General features: G+C 46.3%; 1 protein-coding gene across 1 annotated transcript in view; it reads left to right on the top strand.

Moving 5' to 3' along the window:
• The window catches only part of SEZ6 (seizure related 6 homolog), a 533546-nt gene that overhangs the window by 164694 nt on the left and 350966 nt on the right, over window positions 1–17886 (top strand). Inside the window, exons 3-4 of the mRNA XM_044285764.1 lie at window positions 6157–6915; window positions 14095–14228. Of these exons, the coding sequence (XP_044141699.1) occupies window positions 6157–6915; window positions 14095–14228 (893 nt within the window). The remainder of the gene's footprint in view (window positions 1–6156; window positions 6916–14094; window positions 14229–17886) is intronic.

Below are 17886 nucleotides of genomic sequence, written 5' to 3'. Positions count from 1 at the left end.
GGGGTGACAAAGGCCGTCTTCTCCTTTGCCGCCTCCGTCAGAGGTACCTGCCAGTAGCCCTTCGTGAGATCTAGGATCGAAAAATACCGGGCTTTTCCCAGCCGCTCTATCAACTCGTCTACCCGAGGCATGGGATAGGCGTCAAATTTTGATACCTCATTCAATTTCCTAAAATCATTACAGAACCGTAATGAACCATCCGGTTTGGGAATAAGGACAATCGGGCTAGCCCACTCGCTCTTTGACTCTTCTATGACCCCTAGACGTAGCATCGATCTTACCTCCTGCGAAATGGCCTGTCGCCGAGCCTCCGGTACTCGGTATGGTCTTAGGCGGACTTTCACCCGGGGCTCGGTGATAATGTCATGCTCGATCAAGGTGGTACGTCCAGGAAGGTCAGAGAATACGTCCCTATTCCGACTAACAAATTCTTTCACCTCTTGTGCTTGTTTGGTCGACAGTCCGTCCCCTATCGTCACCCCAGCGGCGCTCTCCGGAACACCTGGTGACCCCGGGTCACTCCCTGACGTCCCGACAGAGGGCGGGCTGTTTGCAAACAAATTCTCTCTGTCTCTCCAAGGTTTTAGTAGATTCACATGATATACCTGTTCGGGCTTCCGCCTCCCTGGCTGGTATATCCTGTAATCAACTGGGCCCACCTTCTCCTTAACTTCATAGGGTCCTTGCCACCGGGCCAAGAATTTACTCTCGACCGTGGGTACGAGTACAAGAACTCGGTCCCCCGGGTGAAATGTCCTTACCCGGGCGGTTCGGTTATATACCCGACTCTGGGCCAGTTGTGCCGCTTCCATGTGCTCACGGACGATCGGCAACACGACCCCTATTCGGTCCTGCATTTTTCCTATGTGCTCTATCACACTTTTATGAGGCGTAGGCTGTTGCTCCCATGCTTCCTTAGCGATATCCAGTAGCCCACGGGGATGTCGCCCATATAACAACTCAAAGGGCGAGAACCCCGTGGACGCCTGGGGCACCTCCCGTACCGCAAACAAAACATAGGGCAACAGTAAGTCCCAATCCCTCCCGTCCTTAGCCACGACTCTTTTTAGCATGGACTTCAGGGTCTTATTAAACCGTTCTACTAACCCATCGGTTTGGGGATGGTAGACGGACGTGTGCAGGTGTTTAATATTTAATAGCTTACACAATTCCTTTGTTACTTTGGACATAAATGGTGTCCCCTGGTCCGTCAGAATCTCCTTTGGTATCCCCACCCGGGCAAACATACTCATGAGCTCTTTAGCTATTACCTTGGCCGACGTATGGCGCAATGGGACCGCCTCCGGATAGCGAGTGGCATAGTCTAACACTACCAGGATGTGTTGGTGACCTCGGGCTGACTTAATAATGGGGCCTACCAGATCCATGGCGATCCTTTCGAAGGGCACCTCTATAATGGGCATAGGTACCAGTGGACTGCGATAGTGAGGTTGGGGGCTAGTCAGCTGACACACTGGACAGGACTGACAGAACCTCCGGACTTCCTCATATATCCCAGGCCAATAGAACCGTTGTAGAATTCGCTCCAGCGTTTTCTTAACCCCTAGATGACCACCCAACACATGCGCATGCGCTAAATCCAAGACCATTCGCCGGTAAGGCTGGGGCACCACCAGTTGTTCCACCACCTCCTGCCTCATCTTGTCTACCCTATATAACAGGTCCTGGTTATAGGCCAGGTGAGGAAATACGGTATCGGCGCCGGGACGCTGGGCAACACCATTAACCACCGACACCTCTTCTCTAGCCCGCAATAACGTCGAATCCTGGAGCTGTGCGGTCCCGAAGGTTTCTCGGGGTACCTCCAGATCCAGGATGGACGAACTTTCTACTGTCTCACCCGCCAATACTTCTAGGGGAAACCGGTCAGGGTTACACTCTACCTCCTCTACGGTGACCCCTACAGCTGGGGTCCCTGCCTCGGGGTCCTCGGGTTCGGGACCTGGACATTTTCCTTCCCCATAGGTAGGCAACCCGTTCCTCCACAAAGTCCAGAACAGGGGAAAGTCCCTCCCCAATATTGCGGCATAAGGGAGCCGTCTCCCCACCCCGACGACATGTGGTACCTCCTTTCCACACACTGCCAGGGTAACCTTAGTGGTGGGATACTCCCTGCGATCCCCATGTATACAGACAATGGTAAGGGTTCGCCTTTCTGGGAGTTTTTCCGTTACCAGCGACTCATGGACCAGAGTTACCAGGCTCCCAGAGTCCAGCAGGGCCTGCACGGAGTGTCCATTAACAACGACATCACACACCGGAGGGTTGTCCGCCGCCAGCAGGGGGTCAGCTATATACACCGGTTGGGCATAAAAAGAGGACCGGCGAGCGAACCCGCAGTCCATGGGTTCGGATGCCCTAGGGCAGTTGGATGCCACATGTCCCCAGTCCTGACAATGCCAACATCTGATCCTCGCAGCCTCCCTCCTCCCCAGGGTATTCCTCCCACGGACTGGAGATCCACTCCCCTCCTTATGTGGTGGGATCCCTTTTTCAGGATCCCGGGTCGGCAACGGGAGCTGACGTGACTTCGGTAGTACCGCTGAGTCCCGCACCAAATCCTGAGTGGCCATATACCTCTCCACCAGGCTAACCAGTTGTTCCAGGTTGCCTGGATCGCCTTGTCCCACCCAGCGCTGTATGGCTCTCGGGAGGGTACGCACGAACCTGTCGACCACGACCCTTTCAACCATCTGAGAAGTGCTCAATATTTCAGGCTGAAGCCATTTTTTTACTAGGTGAAGTAAGTCATAGGCTTGTGACCGGGCGGGTCGGGACTCGGCAAACACCCACTGATACACCCTGTGCGCTCGCACATAGGTGTTTACCCCCAACCTGGCCAACACCTCAGTTTTTAGCCTCTCATAGTCCTTGGCCTCATCACAGCTGAGGTCAAAATAGGCCTTTTGTGCGTCCCCCACCAGAAAAGGCGCCACCACCTCGGCCCACTGCTCCAACGGCAGCCTCTCTTGCTCCGCGGTTCTTTCGAATACCATCAGGAATGCCTCTATATCATCTCCCGGACCCATTTTCCTCAGGGCGGATCGGACTTTGTCCCTGTCGGTAGACACAGTCGGGGTTGTCGCAGTTGAAACTCCTTGCAGGGATGTTCGCACCGACTCTTGCATGGCTACCAGCTGCTGCATTAGGAGATTGTTTGTTTGCTGCTGTGCACACATAGCCTCATCATGTCTTTCCTTCTGAGCCTGCAATGTCTGTTGCTGCTGTACATTACTCTGAATCAGGTGCTTAATGGCCTCCTCCATCTTGTCAGGAACCATAAAACTTGCAGGCCTGATATATGACATGCAGTCCAACACAACTTTTGCCTCAGGCCTGCCTCACTGCAGGAATGCCCGCTCCAAGCCACCAATTGTGGGGATGTGCTCGTGGTAGGCTACGGTAGCGGCGGCAGTATTGAGGCAATCATAGACAGTCTTTGTGATACACTGTGACTTTATTCACACCAACGGCATAACAGGCAATGTGCAGACCACACAGGTGCATATCCACATAGTGCATAAAACAAAAGTCCTTCCATAGAAAATAAACAGCAGGTTTGAGTCACCTTGTTTTGGACAGACCACAGCAGTTCTGCAGGCTTCTAGGCTATCTGCCTTTGTCTCCCTCAGGCCAGAGCCCCTTCGACTCGTAGCACCACAGGTCCCAGGGCTATCCTTCAATGTGTGCTGCGCCCAGACTCTCCTTCACCAGCACTCACTCTGTCTGTGGAAATCTCCAGCACAGCAAGACACACCCCACCCCCATCATCAGCAGGCTGGGTTCTTAAAGGCCCAGCTCCACCAAAAACCTGGGCTGGCCGTGGGGAACAGTAAGAACCGGCCCGGACACGCTGCGCCAGCAGCATTCGCCGCTGTAACCGCAATGATCCGGTTCTTACTCCACCGAGGCCAGGACCTCTGGTGGCACGTATCGTCCGTCCATTATTATTCCGGGGACTCTCCTACAATATATATATATATATATAAAGAAGGACATATGTATGTAAGTATGTATGTATGTTCCGCGATTACTCAAAAACGCAACTATCAATTTCAATGAAACTTGGTATACACATCCCTTGCTACCTGAAAATAAATCTTGTGGAGATCATATGCCCCTACACAGCAGCTTCATGGAGTTTGTATGCTCCAACTGTTTTTGCTACATACATATTGATCTGTAACTCAAAAACTCATTGATCAATTTCTACTAAACTTGTTACACATATCACTCACTATCTGGGAAAGATTACTGTGGAGGTAACATGCCGGTACACAATGAGTTTCTGTCTGTCCCGACAGTCTGTCTGTTCTTTATGCGCGACCAAACGACTGGACCGATCTTTACCAAATTTGGAACACAGGTACATCAGGTGTCCGGGAAGGATTTAGACCAGGTCTCAGCTCTCTAGGGCGTACCGTTCCTGAGATATTTCCAAAAAATGACCTGCATTACCCAATACAAGCCTGCAAGTCTTTCTCTTCATATCCAAACTGCTATACATGGTCACATGTCCCTTATCAGCCAATAGAAGCTCACAGGCCCTTAGTCTCCACATACACACAGTTTTACTCCAGGTTGCTATAACAACCCAGCCATTTTTCTTCACTGCTGTAGGTCAGCTTTAGGCTAGGGCTACACGATGACATTGATGTTGCACCAATGTCGCGTGACACATGTTGTCGTGTAGCCCTAGCATTAAAGGGGCAGGGCACTGTGGAGGTCACTGTTAAAGAGGAGTTCACTGTGAATGTTACTATTAAGGGGGCAGGGGCCACTATTAAAGGGGCAACTGCTGTGGAGGTCACTGTTAAGGTAGAAGGGTACTGTGGAGGCGGGCCCCTGAGGAGGTCAATGTCAAGGGAGCGGGATGCTGTGAAACTCACTGTCAAAGGGGCAGGCTGCTGTGAAGGTCAAAGTTAAGGGGATGGGCTTCCGTGGAGGTCCCATTTTAAAGTGGCGGGGCACTGTGGGGGGGTCGTTGTTAAGGGGTGGGGGACTGTGGAGTTTACTGTTAAAGGGGCAGGGTGCTGTAGAGGTCACTGTTTTGGGGGATACTGTTGATATCTTTTTACGACACACACAAACATTAAATGAAATATAATGAAACATTAAATGAAATAGATGAAATATACCCATGCAAAGCCGATCCTTCTGCTGGTAAATGCTATAAAGTTAAAGATAATTGTTTCTAATATATTTTGGGATATTCAAGAACCACCCTTGGGCCTCTGCTTAAATGCCCAAAAAACGCCCACAAACCACCATGAAATTTGCACAAAACCTGCCACCAGAATCCAGAAAAAAATGCACATTATCCAAGTATCATGAACAGAAATATAACATAAAAAAATGTAATTCAGAAAAACACATTCAGCTAGAAGCATAGTGTCGTATTATTCCCTGTCTAATGAGATAATGCAGATAATATGGATGATGTAACACCATGACAGTGTCCTGTCTCACCACTGAGCCATACATTGGTTTTGCACAAGGCCATTAAATCTGAGGCCAATGTCAGATGGTTATTACATGAGAGGTCTCATATAAACCTATAGATTGGAAGATGAGAGAAGCCTGGTCCATTTTCTGTTGACATTTTTCCCACCAGCCACATTGATCCCTTCAGTTTTTGTCTATGTTGTAGCCACTCAAAATAGATTTTTCTCCTTTGCCTTGATTGGGGTCAAGTCTAAATGAACTTTCTTTTCATCCTTGAGGCACAGCAGGCAAAAGTAAAAGAACACTCATTTTATTTTTAAGAAATCTGCCCTGAAACAAGTTGAAAATAGTTTTTCTGTTCAGTGTTGGATTCCATCTTTTGTCAAAGATTGCCGTTTACCAGAGATTATTTTTGGTCAAAGAAAGAAGTACTGGTAGCTTTAGTATGAACTCATAATTTTGCTTCTGTAAACTTTCTTTCTGTTCTTTATAATGCCTCCATGATCTTGTGTTTTATTGCTTGCACATGGAAGGTATACACAGGTTTTGTTTTTATATGTACATTTTGGCCTACAAAGAATAAGGGTAGACAAAACCTCTTTCTTGAAGATTTTCTTTGATATTTTAATGTGAATCAGAAGAAACTTTAGCAAATTTCATCACTAATTCCTCTTGTCTTATTTTAACCAGGTTTGATTTCTGCAGTAACAAATGAAATCAGCAATAAGCCAACTGGAAGATGGGATCAAAATCAAGATACAACGTCCACCACCCTAACAGAGGACCTCGAAGGAGAGGTGCCTTTCATCACAACAGCACCCACTATGACATTGTTGAACCACCACCCACTTTTAGAAGGGATTCTTCATGAAAGTATCATGAAAAAGGACTTCCGACATCTACCATCTTACTTTTCTAGAATCAAACAAGATGATAATGATTTAAAAGACAGATTGACTGCACTCAAAACAAGGATTAATCTTGCACATGGAGACCCTTTATCAAATTCCCATGATGATTCTTCTACACCTACAATGCCTCTAAATCCATCTACCATGATAATGGACACCACTTCTATTGTCACTGAAAATGGAAGAGAAATACGGGACACAGTCTCATCATTCCCAGTCCTGGACTCTCTGCCAACTTTGGATTCTCATGTTGCACTCCAGACAGAGAAGGGTAATCCTTATTATGCATCTCAGCAAGGCTTAGGCCACGTGGAACCATTATCAATTGCTCATTCCTACTTTCCCACTGCCACACAAGGCAGCAGGGTCCCATCTGGTTCAACTGAAAATACCAATGGATTTACACCAGAGAGAAAGCATACAAAAAAGACTGTATCCAGGATATCACCATCCCCATTGAGACTGAATGAAGAAGAAGAGGAAACTACTACCAGCACCATTATTACCACAACTGTTACTACAACAGTGCCAGTATCAGGTGAATATGCAAATATTGGTCCAATGTAACCACATATATGCATTTTAAGGGTGTTTTCACAGTTTATCTTTATTTGGCATGTCGGGAAAGATCCTAACGCATGTTACAAATGGACACCTAGGCTCCCATTATACCAATGGAGGCCAAAACAGTGTTCTTTTGGCCACTGTTGCACAGTATATGCTCGGGCTTCTTACTGTTTTCCATATAGAGGCATCCAGTAAAAAAATAAGTTGCACGTTATACATTTTTTAAAAAAACTTTGCTGCCTATGTGTTACAGACGCAACTCCTAATGGGAAACTCACACGGACACTGCAGAGTGAAAAAACTTAACTCAGTCTGTAAAATATTTGGAAAATGAGAGGTTGGGTTTCTACATGTAAGAGATAAGGCTCCATCAAACAAAGCACATCTTCTGGTACTTATTCATGACAACACACTCACTAATCCAGTAAGGTCCTGCCTCTGTTTATTGCCTAGCCCCTTATCCTTTAAAGGGGTTGTCCCACAAAAAGTATTCTGCATTTTTTAAAGCAGCACCTGGATCTGAATACTTGTGTGGTAGCATACAATTAAAAATGTAGTATAGCCGCTGAGTTATTCAATAAAATCTATCTGTATAGTGCCACCTACTCTTTGTTCTTTACTTTAATTCTCTGTCCGCCTTATGTAAGTGTGTATACAGAGACAGCTGTAAGTCTCTGATAGCTGTACATGGGTAGGTGTTATCAGTGATTGAGAGCATTCTCTGCGTAAGGGTGCATTCACACTACCGTAAGTGTTTTGTGGTCCTCAAATTTCAGATCCGCAAAACACGGATAAGGCCGTGTGCATTCCACAATTTGCGGAGGTGTTATCAGTGATTGATGGCATTCTCTGTGTAATTGTGTATACAGAGATAGCTGTCAGTTACTGATAGCTGTAAATGATGAGGTGTTATCAGTGATTGATAGTATTCTCTGTGTAAGTGTGTATAAAGAGATAGCTGTCAGTCACTGATAGCTGTACACAGGGGAGGTGTTATCAGTAATTGATAGCATTCTCTGTGTAAGTGTGTATACATAGATAGTAGTGTTGATCGAGCACCGAAGTGCTTGGGTGCTCTAGAAATACCTCGGTTGCTAACATTAGGGGTGAGTGCCTGCTGCTGATCTGACATGTAAAAAATTATGGGCAAGGGCCTGCTGCTGAGCTGACCATCTAAAACATTATGGGTGAGGGCCTGCTGCTGAGCTGACCATCTAAAACATTATGAGCGAGGGCCTGCTGCTGAGCTGACCATCTAAAACATTAGGGGCAAGGGCCTGCTACTGAGCTGACCATCTAAAATTTTATGGGCGAGGGCCTGCTGCTGAGCTGACCATCTAAAACATTATGGGCGAGGGCCTGCTGCTGAGCTGACCATAAAAAAAATGATGGTTGAGGGCCTGCTGCTGAGCTAAATATCAATAAAATTATGGTAAAGGGCCTGCTGCTGAGCTGATCATCTAAAAATTATGGTTGAGGGTCTGCTGCTGAGCTGATCATCGAAAAAATTCCTCTAAAACATTAGGAGCGAGGGCAGCCTAAAAAGCATGTGTGCCAGAGTCCCAACAGACAAGACTTCGCTGTCCTCATCAGGAGGATGACTCTCAATCTCCTCTTCCTCCTCTTCTACCCATCCACGTTCAACAGATGAAATAAAACTTCCATGGGTACTACCCTGTGTAGCGGAGGCAACCGCCTCCTCCTCATCCAATTCGCGCTGAGAAGACGAACGGAGGGTGGTCTGGCTGTCACCCTGTCTGCCTTAATTGTGAGCAGCGAGCGTTTTAGTAGACACAGAAGTGGGATGGCTACGCTGATAATAGCTGCATCGCCGCTCACCATCTGTGTTGATTCCACAAAGTTGAGTAAAACCTCACAGAGGTCAGACATCCATGCCCACTCGTCGCTTATGAATAGCGGGAGCTGACTGGAAAGGCGACGACCATGTTGCAGCTGGTATTCCACTACTGACCTCTGCTGCTCACAAAGCCTGGCCAACATGTGTAACGTGTAGTTCCAGCGCATGCTCACGTAGCTGGCAATAGCAAGTGCTGTTGCAGCATTGCCAGACCTGCAGAAGCTCTAGATGACTTTCGGAAATGGGCACACACTGCGGCACACCTTCACCAGTAGCTCAGGCAAATTGGGGCAGGCTTTGAGAAACCGCTGAACCACTAAGTTGAACACATGGGCTAGGCATGGATATGTGTGTGAGATTGCTGAGCTCCAAAGCTGCCACCAAGTTACGGCCATTTTCAGACACAACCATGGTTGTAGGTTGAGTGGCGAGAGCCACAGCTCAGTCTGGTCTTTTATACTCTGCCACAGCTCTGCGTCGGTGTGCTGCTTGTCACCTAAACATATTAGTTTAAGCACAGCCTGTTGCCGCTTCCACACTGCAGTGCTACACTGCTTTCAGCTACTGACTGATGGCTGACTGGTGCTGCAAGATGATAATTCAGAGTTGGAAGTGGAGGAGGTGGAGGAGGAGAAGGGCAGGTTGCAGCCACTAATGTAGGTGGTGGTGTAAATCCTGATAGAAGTAGAGCCCGCAAGCAATCCTTGGCGTCGGTATCACCTGTGCCATCCCAGGGTACAACTTGCTTCCGGCCTCCACAACGTTCACCTAGTGTGCTGTGAGAAAAATGTAGCATCCCTGGCCACAAGAACTTGTCTATGTGTCAGTCGTTAAGTAGACCTTCCCAATTACTGCGTTGGTCAGCGCACGGGTGACGTTACGGGAGACAGTTACGGGAGACATGCTGGTGTAAGGTGGCGATAGCACACCATGAAAAATAGTGACGGCTGGGGACTGTGTAACGAGGGAAGGCCGCCGACATCAGGCTGCGGAAATCCTCACTGTCCACAAGTCTAAATGGCAACATTTCCAGTGCCAGAAATTTGAAAGGTGCGCATTTAGTGCTATGGCCTGTGGGTGGGTGGCTGGTTATTTGCGCTTTCATTCAAAGGCCTGGGGTATGAACATCTGTACGCTGCGCTGGGACGCAGAAGTGGATGTGCTAGCTGATGATGCTTGCGAAGGTCCAGGTGCAGGGCGGGAGGCATCCGGGCCAGCGTCTTGGACAGGGGATTGGCCATGCACGTAACACAGGGGAAGAGGAGGCAGTGGTGTGACCCGCAGACACTGATTGTGGACCCAGGCGTTCTGCCTCTTCCAGCCTGTTGCGGTGCTGCGAATCCCTCCCCCTCTGTACTGCTGTCCTCGCTCGGCTTGCCACCTTCCCAGGTTGGGTCAGTGATTTCATCGTTCACCACCTCATCTTCCACTTCCTCACTCTGGTCTTCCTCCTGACTTGTTGACCTAACAGCAACCTCACTTATTGACAACTGTGTCTCATCCTCCTCATAAACCTCGTGAAACAATAATTGACGTTCCCCACCGTCATCTTCTTGTGACTGTGGATGCTCAAGAGTTTGGGCATCAGTGCACACTATCTCCTCATGTCCCTCTTCAAGCGGGCTTGGTGAGAGGCCCAAATCAAGGAATGGCAAGGAAAAGAGCTCCTCGGAATAACTGAGTGTGGGATCACTTGTTTGCCTAAGGCTCTCCATGGTGGGGGGAAGGAGGATCAGGGTGAGGATTCTGTTTACCAGACTCTTGGCTACTGAGACTGGATTTTGTGGAAGACAGGATGGTGCTTAACCGACTGGAAGCATTATCTGCTGCAATCCAACCAACCACCTCGTCGCACTGGTCTGACTTCGAGAGTGGTGTCCTGCGCCGCCCTGCAAACTAGGACATGAAGCTAGGTATCGTGGATGAGTGTGTTTCTTGTGCTTTGGCAGCAGGCACAGTTTCACTACGCCCAGAGCCACGGCCTCTACGTGCACCATCAGCAGCACGGCCACTTCCCCGTCCCTTACTGCTCGCTTTCTGCATATTAAATGGTATATATGCTTGGAAGTATGTCACACGTACACTTATAGCTGTGCACAGGGGAGGTGTTAACAGTGATTGATAGCATTCTCTGTGTAAGTGTGTATACATAAATAGCTGTCAGTCACTGATAGGTGTACAGCGGGAGGTGTTATCAGCTATTGATAACATTCACTGTGTAACTGTGTATACGGAGATAGCTGTCAGTCACTGATAGTTGTACACCGGTAGGTGTTATCAGCTATTGATAGCTTTCTCTTTGTAAGTGTGTTTACAGAAATAGCTGTCAGTCACTGATAGCTGTACAGCGCGAGGTGTTATCAGTGATTGATAGCATTTCTTGTGTTACTGTGTATACATAGATAGATGTCAGCCACTGATAGTTGTACACAGGGAGGTGTTATCAGTGAGTGATAGAATTCTCTATGTAATATGTAAACAGAGACAGCCAACAGTCAATAAGAGCTACAACATGTTAGAGTGAATCTGGATCGCACATCCTCAATGCTATGCTTTTGATATGACGACTGTTTTTCAGCATAATAAAACATGGCTTCTCAGCACAATTATTAATAAATATAACCTTATGCTATGCACTAAAAGGAGGCATAGGTATACAGTTTGATCAAAGAGCATAGGCCCACTTACCACAGCAAGGTTGCTTCTTCAAGTGGGGACCTGCTCTAACTTTAGCGCGGCACTGCGCAGGGACTACCGGCACCACCGCACCGCACCAGCAGGCGATGGGACCCAGTATCCACACAGCGCCCTCACTGTGCGGCAAAGCCACCTTTGGCCTGGGTCCCATCACTTCACCAGCACAGCACAAGAGCAGCAATGGCCACCGCTCAGCACCGCATAATGTGAACAGGTGCAAAAGCTAACCTGTTCACAAACTCTCAGGAACTCCAACTGAGAGGTGGTAGGAATTTATAGACCCTTTGCAGACTCCTGCCGATTAAAAACACCTCGGCCGAATGGGGAGGAGTGCTGATCCAGAAATGGGGAAAAAGAAAATAAGACTATACAAAGTATACAACATGTGAGAGTGAATCTGGATCACACATCCTCAATGCTATGCTTTTGATATGACGACTGTTTTTCAGCATAATAAAACATGGCTTCTCAGCACAATTATTAATACATATAACCTTATGCTATGCACTTTAAGGAGGCATTGGTATACAGTTTGATCAAAGAGCATAGGCCCACTTACCACGACAAGGTTGCCTCTTTAAGTGTTCAAGTCTCTTAGAGACAGCTGTCAGTCAATGAGAGCTGTATACGGGGGTGGGCTTAAATATAGAACTAGCAGAGGCTTACATGTATAAATTACAAGTTTAATTTTTTTCCACAAAATTAGATGTTACCATGCTCAGCTCCTCTTTTAAATAAGTTCTAAATATGTAAGTTTTTTGGTCTTTCAATTGAATTAAACATAAAAGAAGAAATAATAACTTTTTGCAACATAGAATATATGAAATTACCACATTAGTTTTGTATTTCCCAAAATAGCATATATAGCACAAATCCTTCTGGGTCAGTGTTTTGTGGGTAGATGAGACCAAATAAGAAATTTCTGTAAATTATCATCTTTACGTATAAATTTAATTCATATTTTTTTTATTGTGGCATGTGTACATCAAAGAGGAGGGTAACCTGCTTCAGGCGTCCCTCTTTTAGTCACCATATTGCATGGTTGTCCATGGAAGTGTTTTATATATTTATTTATTTATTTATTTATTAGGTTAAAGAGGTTGTTTGATTTCAGGATATTGATGACCTATCCTTAGGACAGGTCATCAATATTGGATCGCTGGGGGTCTCACTCCGGGTACTCCCGCGATCAGCTGTTTGAAGGAGCTGCGGCACTTACATGTGCAATATATCACCTTCTAAGTTTACTTGTATGGAAGAGAAAGTTGTGATGAGCACTGGCCTCTTCTAACAGCGGGGGTTGCCAGGAGTCGGACGTGCACCGATTGTATACTAATGACCTATGCTGACCCCCTTTACATCATTTCATAGGTTATCTGCAGTCCTATATATCCTGTCAAAAGATAAATTTGATTGTATTAAATCAGTTGTGCACAACCATTTTTCGTCTGAGGGCCGCACTAGACATGGTATACATTTCGCGGGCTAGAACCAGGTAGCTTTGCCAGAAAGAAATGCAAACACTGTGAGGGGGCACATGTGAGCATTACTAAAATACATAATACATAGGCTTTCAAATTTGCGTTGCAGGCTGCGTTTGGAGCCTCTGTTGCAGATTCTGTCGAAAGACCAGACAAAAAAGCCTTGTATGCAGCACTTTTGTGTCCGGTAAAAAGACAGGATCCCGAACAGATACCATCATAGTCGGTGGAGTCTGTTCAGCTTCTTCCCTGTGGGATGACAGGAGGGGGGAGCAGGGTCACTAGTGGGGTGACAGGAGGGGGGAGCAGGGTCACTAGTGGGGTGACAGGAGGGGGGAGCAGGGTCACTAGTGAGGTGACAGGAGGAGGGGGAGCAGGGTCACTAGTGGGGTGACAGGAGGGGGGAGCAGGGTCACTAGTGAGGTGACAGGAGGGTGGAGCAGGGTCACTAGTGAGGTGACAGGAGGAGGGGGGAGCAGGGTCACTAGTGGGGTGACAGGAGGAGAGGGAAGCAGGGTCACTAGTGGGGTGACAGGAGGAGGGTGGAGCAGGGTCACTAGTGGGGTGACAGGAGGAGGGGGAGCAGGGTCACTAGTGGGGTGATAGTAGGAGGGGGAGCAGGGTCACTAGTGGGGTGACAGGAGGAGGGGGAGCAGGGTCACTAGTGGGGTGACAGGAGGAGGGGGAGCAAGGTCACTAGTGGGGTGACAGGAGGAGGGGGAGCAGGGTCACTAGTGAGGTGACAGGAGGGTGGAGCAGGGTCACTAGTGGGGTGACAGGAGGAGGGGGGAGCAGGGTCACTAGTGGGGTGACAGGAGGAGGGGGGAGCAGGGTCACTAGTGAGGTGACAGGAGGGGGGAGGAGGGTCACTAGCGCTTCCTGTGCCGTTCAGAGCGCTCACTGTGCTGATGAATGTGGGGGAAAAGTCTAAGGCGTATTGGTGCCCCTTAGACTTTTTACAGGCAGTCGCACGGGCCGCATGACACAGCGGGCGTGGGTTGGGCATCACTGTGCTATATTATTATGTACAGAATGTAACCATTGGGTGTGTCATTTTACCTACAGCTGGGACAAAGACACATATTCAGCTGTAATACTGTCTTTTTTCTTACAGAACCCTGCAGTAAAAATTTTACTGCTCCTGAAGGCATTCTCCGGTCTCCAGTTTATAGAAGTACTCTTTATTACACTGGCCTTGACTGCAGTTATACCATCTACGTGTATTCCGGTTATGGAGTTGAAATTAAGGTAAGTACTGTGTAAATAATGACAGGGAGTGAAAAAACTGATAAGTAAATGAAATAACTTACCCAGACCATATAACCGCTGTACATTCTATGGAATGGTAATAAATGGTAAGAAAAATACATTTTTATTAAACTTTTACATAACGGGATAACATTTATAAAGAAAAAAGGTGGACAAATTGCTGTAATTTCGGTTCAAAATGAAATGTTTTATATGTTCTTAGTTGACCTTCAAAGTGCATTATTGAGAAAAGTTTATATAGCATACGCAAAATGCACATTTAATAAAGCTGAAAATACACCGAATGAGTTAGTAAAGTGTGTATGAGCAGCAACATACCGGTACTTTCTTAGAAGCACCAGGTACCAGTGCTTTTAAAACACAATGACTACCTTTACAACCAGTTTTACTTATTTGCAAATTATCTTGTATCTCCTACCACGTGTTTACAGCTTTGATGGAGGCCTATGTGTCTCCTTGGTTGCAGACTACATACACCAATAATCCAGTGGTGGACAACAAATCTGCATCAAAACCTGCAAGAGCTACATGTGTATACTGACACAGATTTTGCAGCAGCTTTGCCATATATTTCAGTGGGTGAAAGCCACAGCAGTAATCTGCAATATAAATGTACATACTATGGGCTTAAAATCTGCAACATACATCAATTTCTGCACTGAATCTGCACAGATTGTTTTATGCAGTGAGTGGATGAGATTTCCTTAAATTGCACCCACTTTGCTGCTACTGTAAAACACTCCCTATTTTCCCCTGCAATTCGGCAGCAGAGAATCTGCAGTATATATGCCATATGGCGCCCCTCAGGGATGTGTACTATCGCCGTTCCTGTTCTCTCTGTACACGAACGAGTGCAGATCGGAGGAGGCCTCAGTTAAAGTCATCAAGTTCGCTGATGACACCACACTTGTGGGCCTGATTAGCGACAGCGATGAGCAGGCCTACCGTAAGGAAATTGACAGGATCAGCAACTGGTGCGGCGCACACAATCTGGTCCTAAACGCCACAAAGACGGTCAAGCTGGTCGTCGACTTCAGGAAGGGAAGGGTAGTCCCCCCCCCCCCGACCCATATAGACGGATCTGAAGTCGCAAGGGTACCCAGTGCCCGCCTCCTAGGCACGACAATCTCTGAAGACCTATCCTGGCGTCCCAAAATCTCATCCATCATAAAGAAGGCTCACCAGCGGCTCTATTTCCTTCGACAACTGAGGAAGTTCGGCATGGCTCAGGACCTACTGAAGTCCTTCTATTCCTGTACCATCGAGTCGGTATTGTGCTCGTCCCTTCTGGTGTGGTATGCCGGCTCATCAGCCAGTGACAAGCGCAAACTACAAAGGGTCATCAGCTCGGCGGAGAGAACTACTCGACTGCCACTACCACCCCTTGACTCTATCTTCTCCAACAGACTGCGCTCCAGGGCTCTGAAAATATTCAATGACCACTCCCATCCGGGCCATCATCTCTTCAGACGTCTAAAGTCCGGCCGCAGGTATCAGGCCATCCCTGCAAGGACATCGAGGAGGCTGAACACTTTCTTCCTAACGGCCGTCAGACTGCTGAACTCATCATGCCCCATCTCCCGCCCATAATCCCTCCCCCGCCCCTAATGTGCCCATTGCTTAACCCCCCCCTTCCACCCCCTAGTTACTATGCCTGTACCTGTGCCTAATAGTGTTGAGCGCGAATATTCGAATTGCGAATTTTTTTCTCGAATATCGCAATTTCGAGATTTCGCGAATATTTAGAATATCGTTCTATATATTCGCGAATTCGAATATTCGTATTTTTTTTTTTTTATTATATTTTTTTTCTTTCCCACTTCTCTAAAGTTGTTCTTACCTGTCCTTTGGATTCCTGGCTTCCTGGCTGCTCCATTCAGTGGTGTTTTCAACTTACTGCTATATTCCATATTAGCTAAATTACAATCTAATCTATATGTGTATTTTACGAAATTTCGCAAGTTGCGATGCGAGTAATATAACACGAAATAATCGCATGAAGATTTCAACTTAGCACTGCTATATTCCATATTCTAGCCTAGTATGGAATATAGCAGTGCTAACTTAGCACAGCTATATTCCATATTAGGCTAGAATATGGAATATAGCAGTGCTAAGTTGAAATCTTCATGCGATTATTTCGTGTTATATTACTCGCATCGCAATTTCGGCTTTTGCAAATGTTCTTAATATTGCTCTAACTTCGTCTTTTAGAATATTACGAATATTCTAAAAGACGAAGTTAGAGCAATATTACGAAATTTCGTAAAATACACATAGATTGTATTTAAGCTAATATACTGATATAGTAATATTTTTTAATAGTGTACATATTTTACAAAACTTAAGTTCAGAAGAGGCAAAAAAAAAATTAGAGGCAAAAAAAGGGATTATAGCAGTATATTAGCTAAATTACAATCTATATGTGTATTTTACGAAATTTCGTAATTTGCTCTAACTTCGTCTTTTAGAATATTCGTAATATTCTAAGAGACGAAGTTAGAGCAAATCACGAAATTTCGTAAAATACACATATTAGCCTAGCCATAGTCAATTAGCATAGGAACGTTGCCTTATACTATCAAGATAAATAATCGCAATACGCGAAAAAAAAATCGTATATTATTCGCGATAATTGGAATAATTACGAATATTCGATTTCGACGAATATAACACGAATATTCATTCGAATATTCGCGAAATATCGCAAAATCGAATATGGCACCTCCCGCTCATCACTAGTGCCTAACCCAATTCCGAGCACGATCAACTGTGTCGTGTTTGGTGAATAAAGCTAATTCTGATTCTGATATGTGGATCTACCTTTGCAGTCACCAGACCCTTCCTTACAGAACCAAGAACAGACCCCCTAGCCAAGTCTTCTAAATAAGTAGAGACCCCCCCAAAAAACAAATCTAAGTACATACCCAGCAAAGACTACCTAAACTGCATATTACAGCCTCCAAAACCAGATTCTCATAATGCAGGCTCAATTCATACAGACCAAGGAAAGACTCCCTAAATAAATACAGGACACCCTATTACAGACCCAGGGAAGACTCCCTGAATAAATACAGACTTTCTACATGCTGACCCAAGGCAGACCACCTGAATAAATTCAGGCCCCCAGACCCACTAAACACTTACTAAGGGCAGAACCCTTAAATAAATTGAGAGATCCAGGCCCCCTACATACTTACTAAGGATAGATCTCATACACTTTATCAGCAGTTCCTCTTCTGACTCCTTGCTGTCTCGAGTAGCTTGAAGACCTTCAGAGGTTATGTGATGGTAGATCGAAGATCCTTCAGCAGGTCCTGCAGAAAGTTGCACAAAGCAATTATTACAGCAATTTGTGGCCAAACCATAATAAAACTGCCTAAAGATTTTCGACTTTTTGGGGTGCCACAGACAGCCTTGGACCCTGAGCAGCTGTCCAAACTGCCCAAATTCTAATTCACTATCAGTGTCCTGCAGTTAAATGTCCCTCTGTCCCTTTCTTCTAGCTAATGTATATTCAGTATATATAAGTATGCTTAAAATAGTAAAAATAGTTACATGAAGTAGGGGATGCAGAATGCGGGATCAGACTACACAGGATTTGTTTGTTGTCTGTAACCCTGGCGACACATAGGTG

Source organism: Bufo gargarizans, chromosome 3 (genome assembly GCF_014858855.1).
Source record: "Bufo gargarizans isolate SCDJY-AF-19 chromosome 3, ASM1485885v1, whole genome shotgun sequence".
Taxonomy (NCBI): Eukaryota; Metazoa; Chordata; class Amphibia; order Anura; family Bufonidae; genus Bufo; species Bufo gargarizans.
The sequence above is the reverse complement of the archived record's forward strand: the minus strand, read 5'-3'. Positions and strand labels throughout refer to the sequence as shown.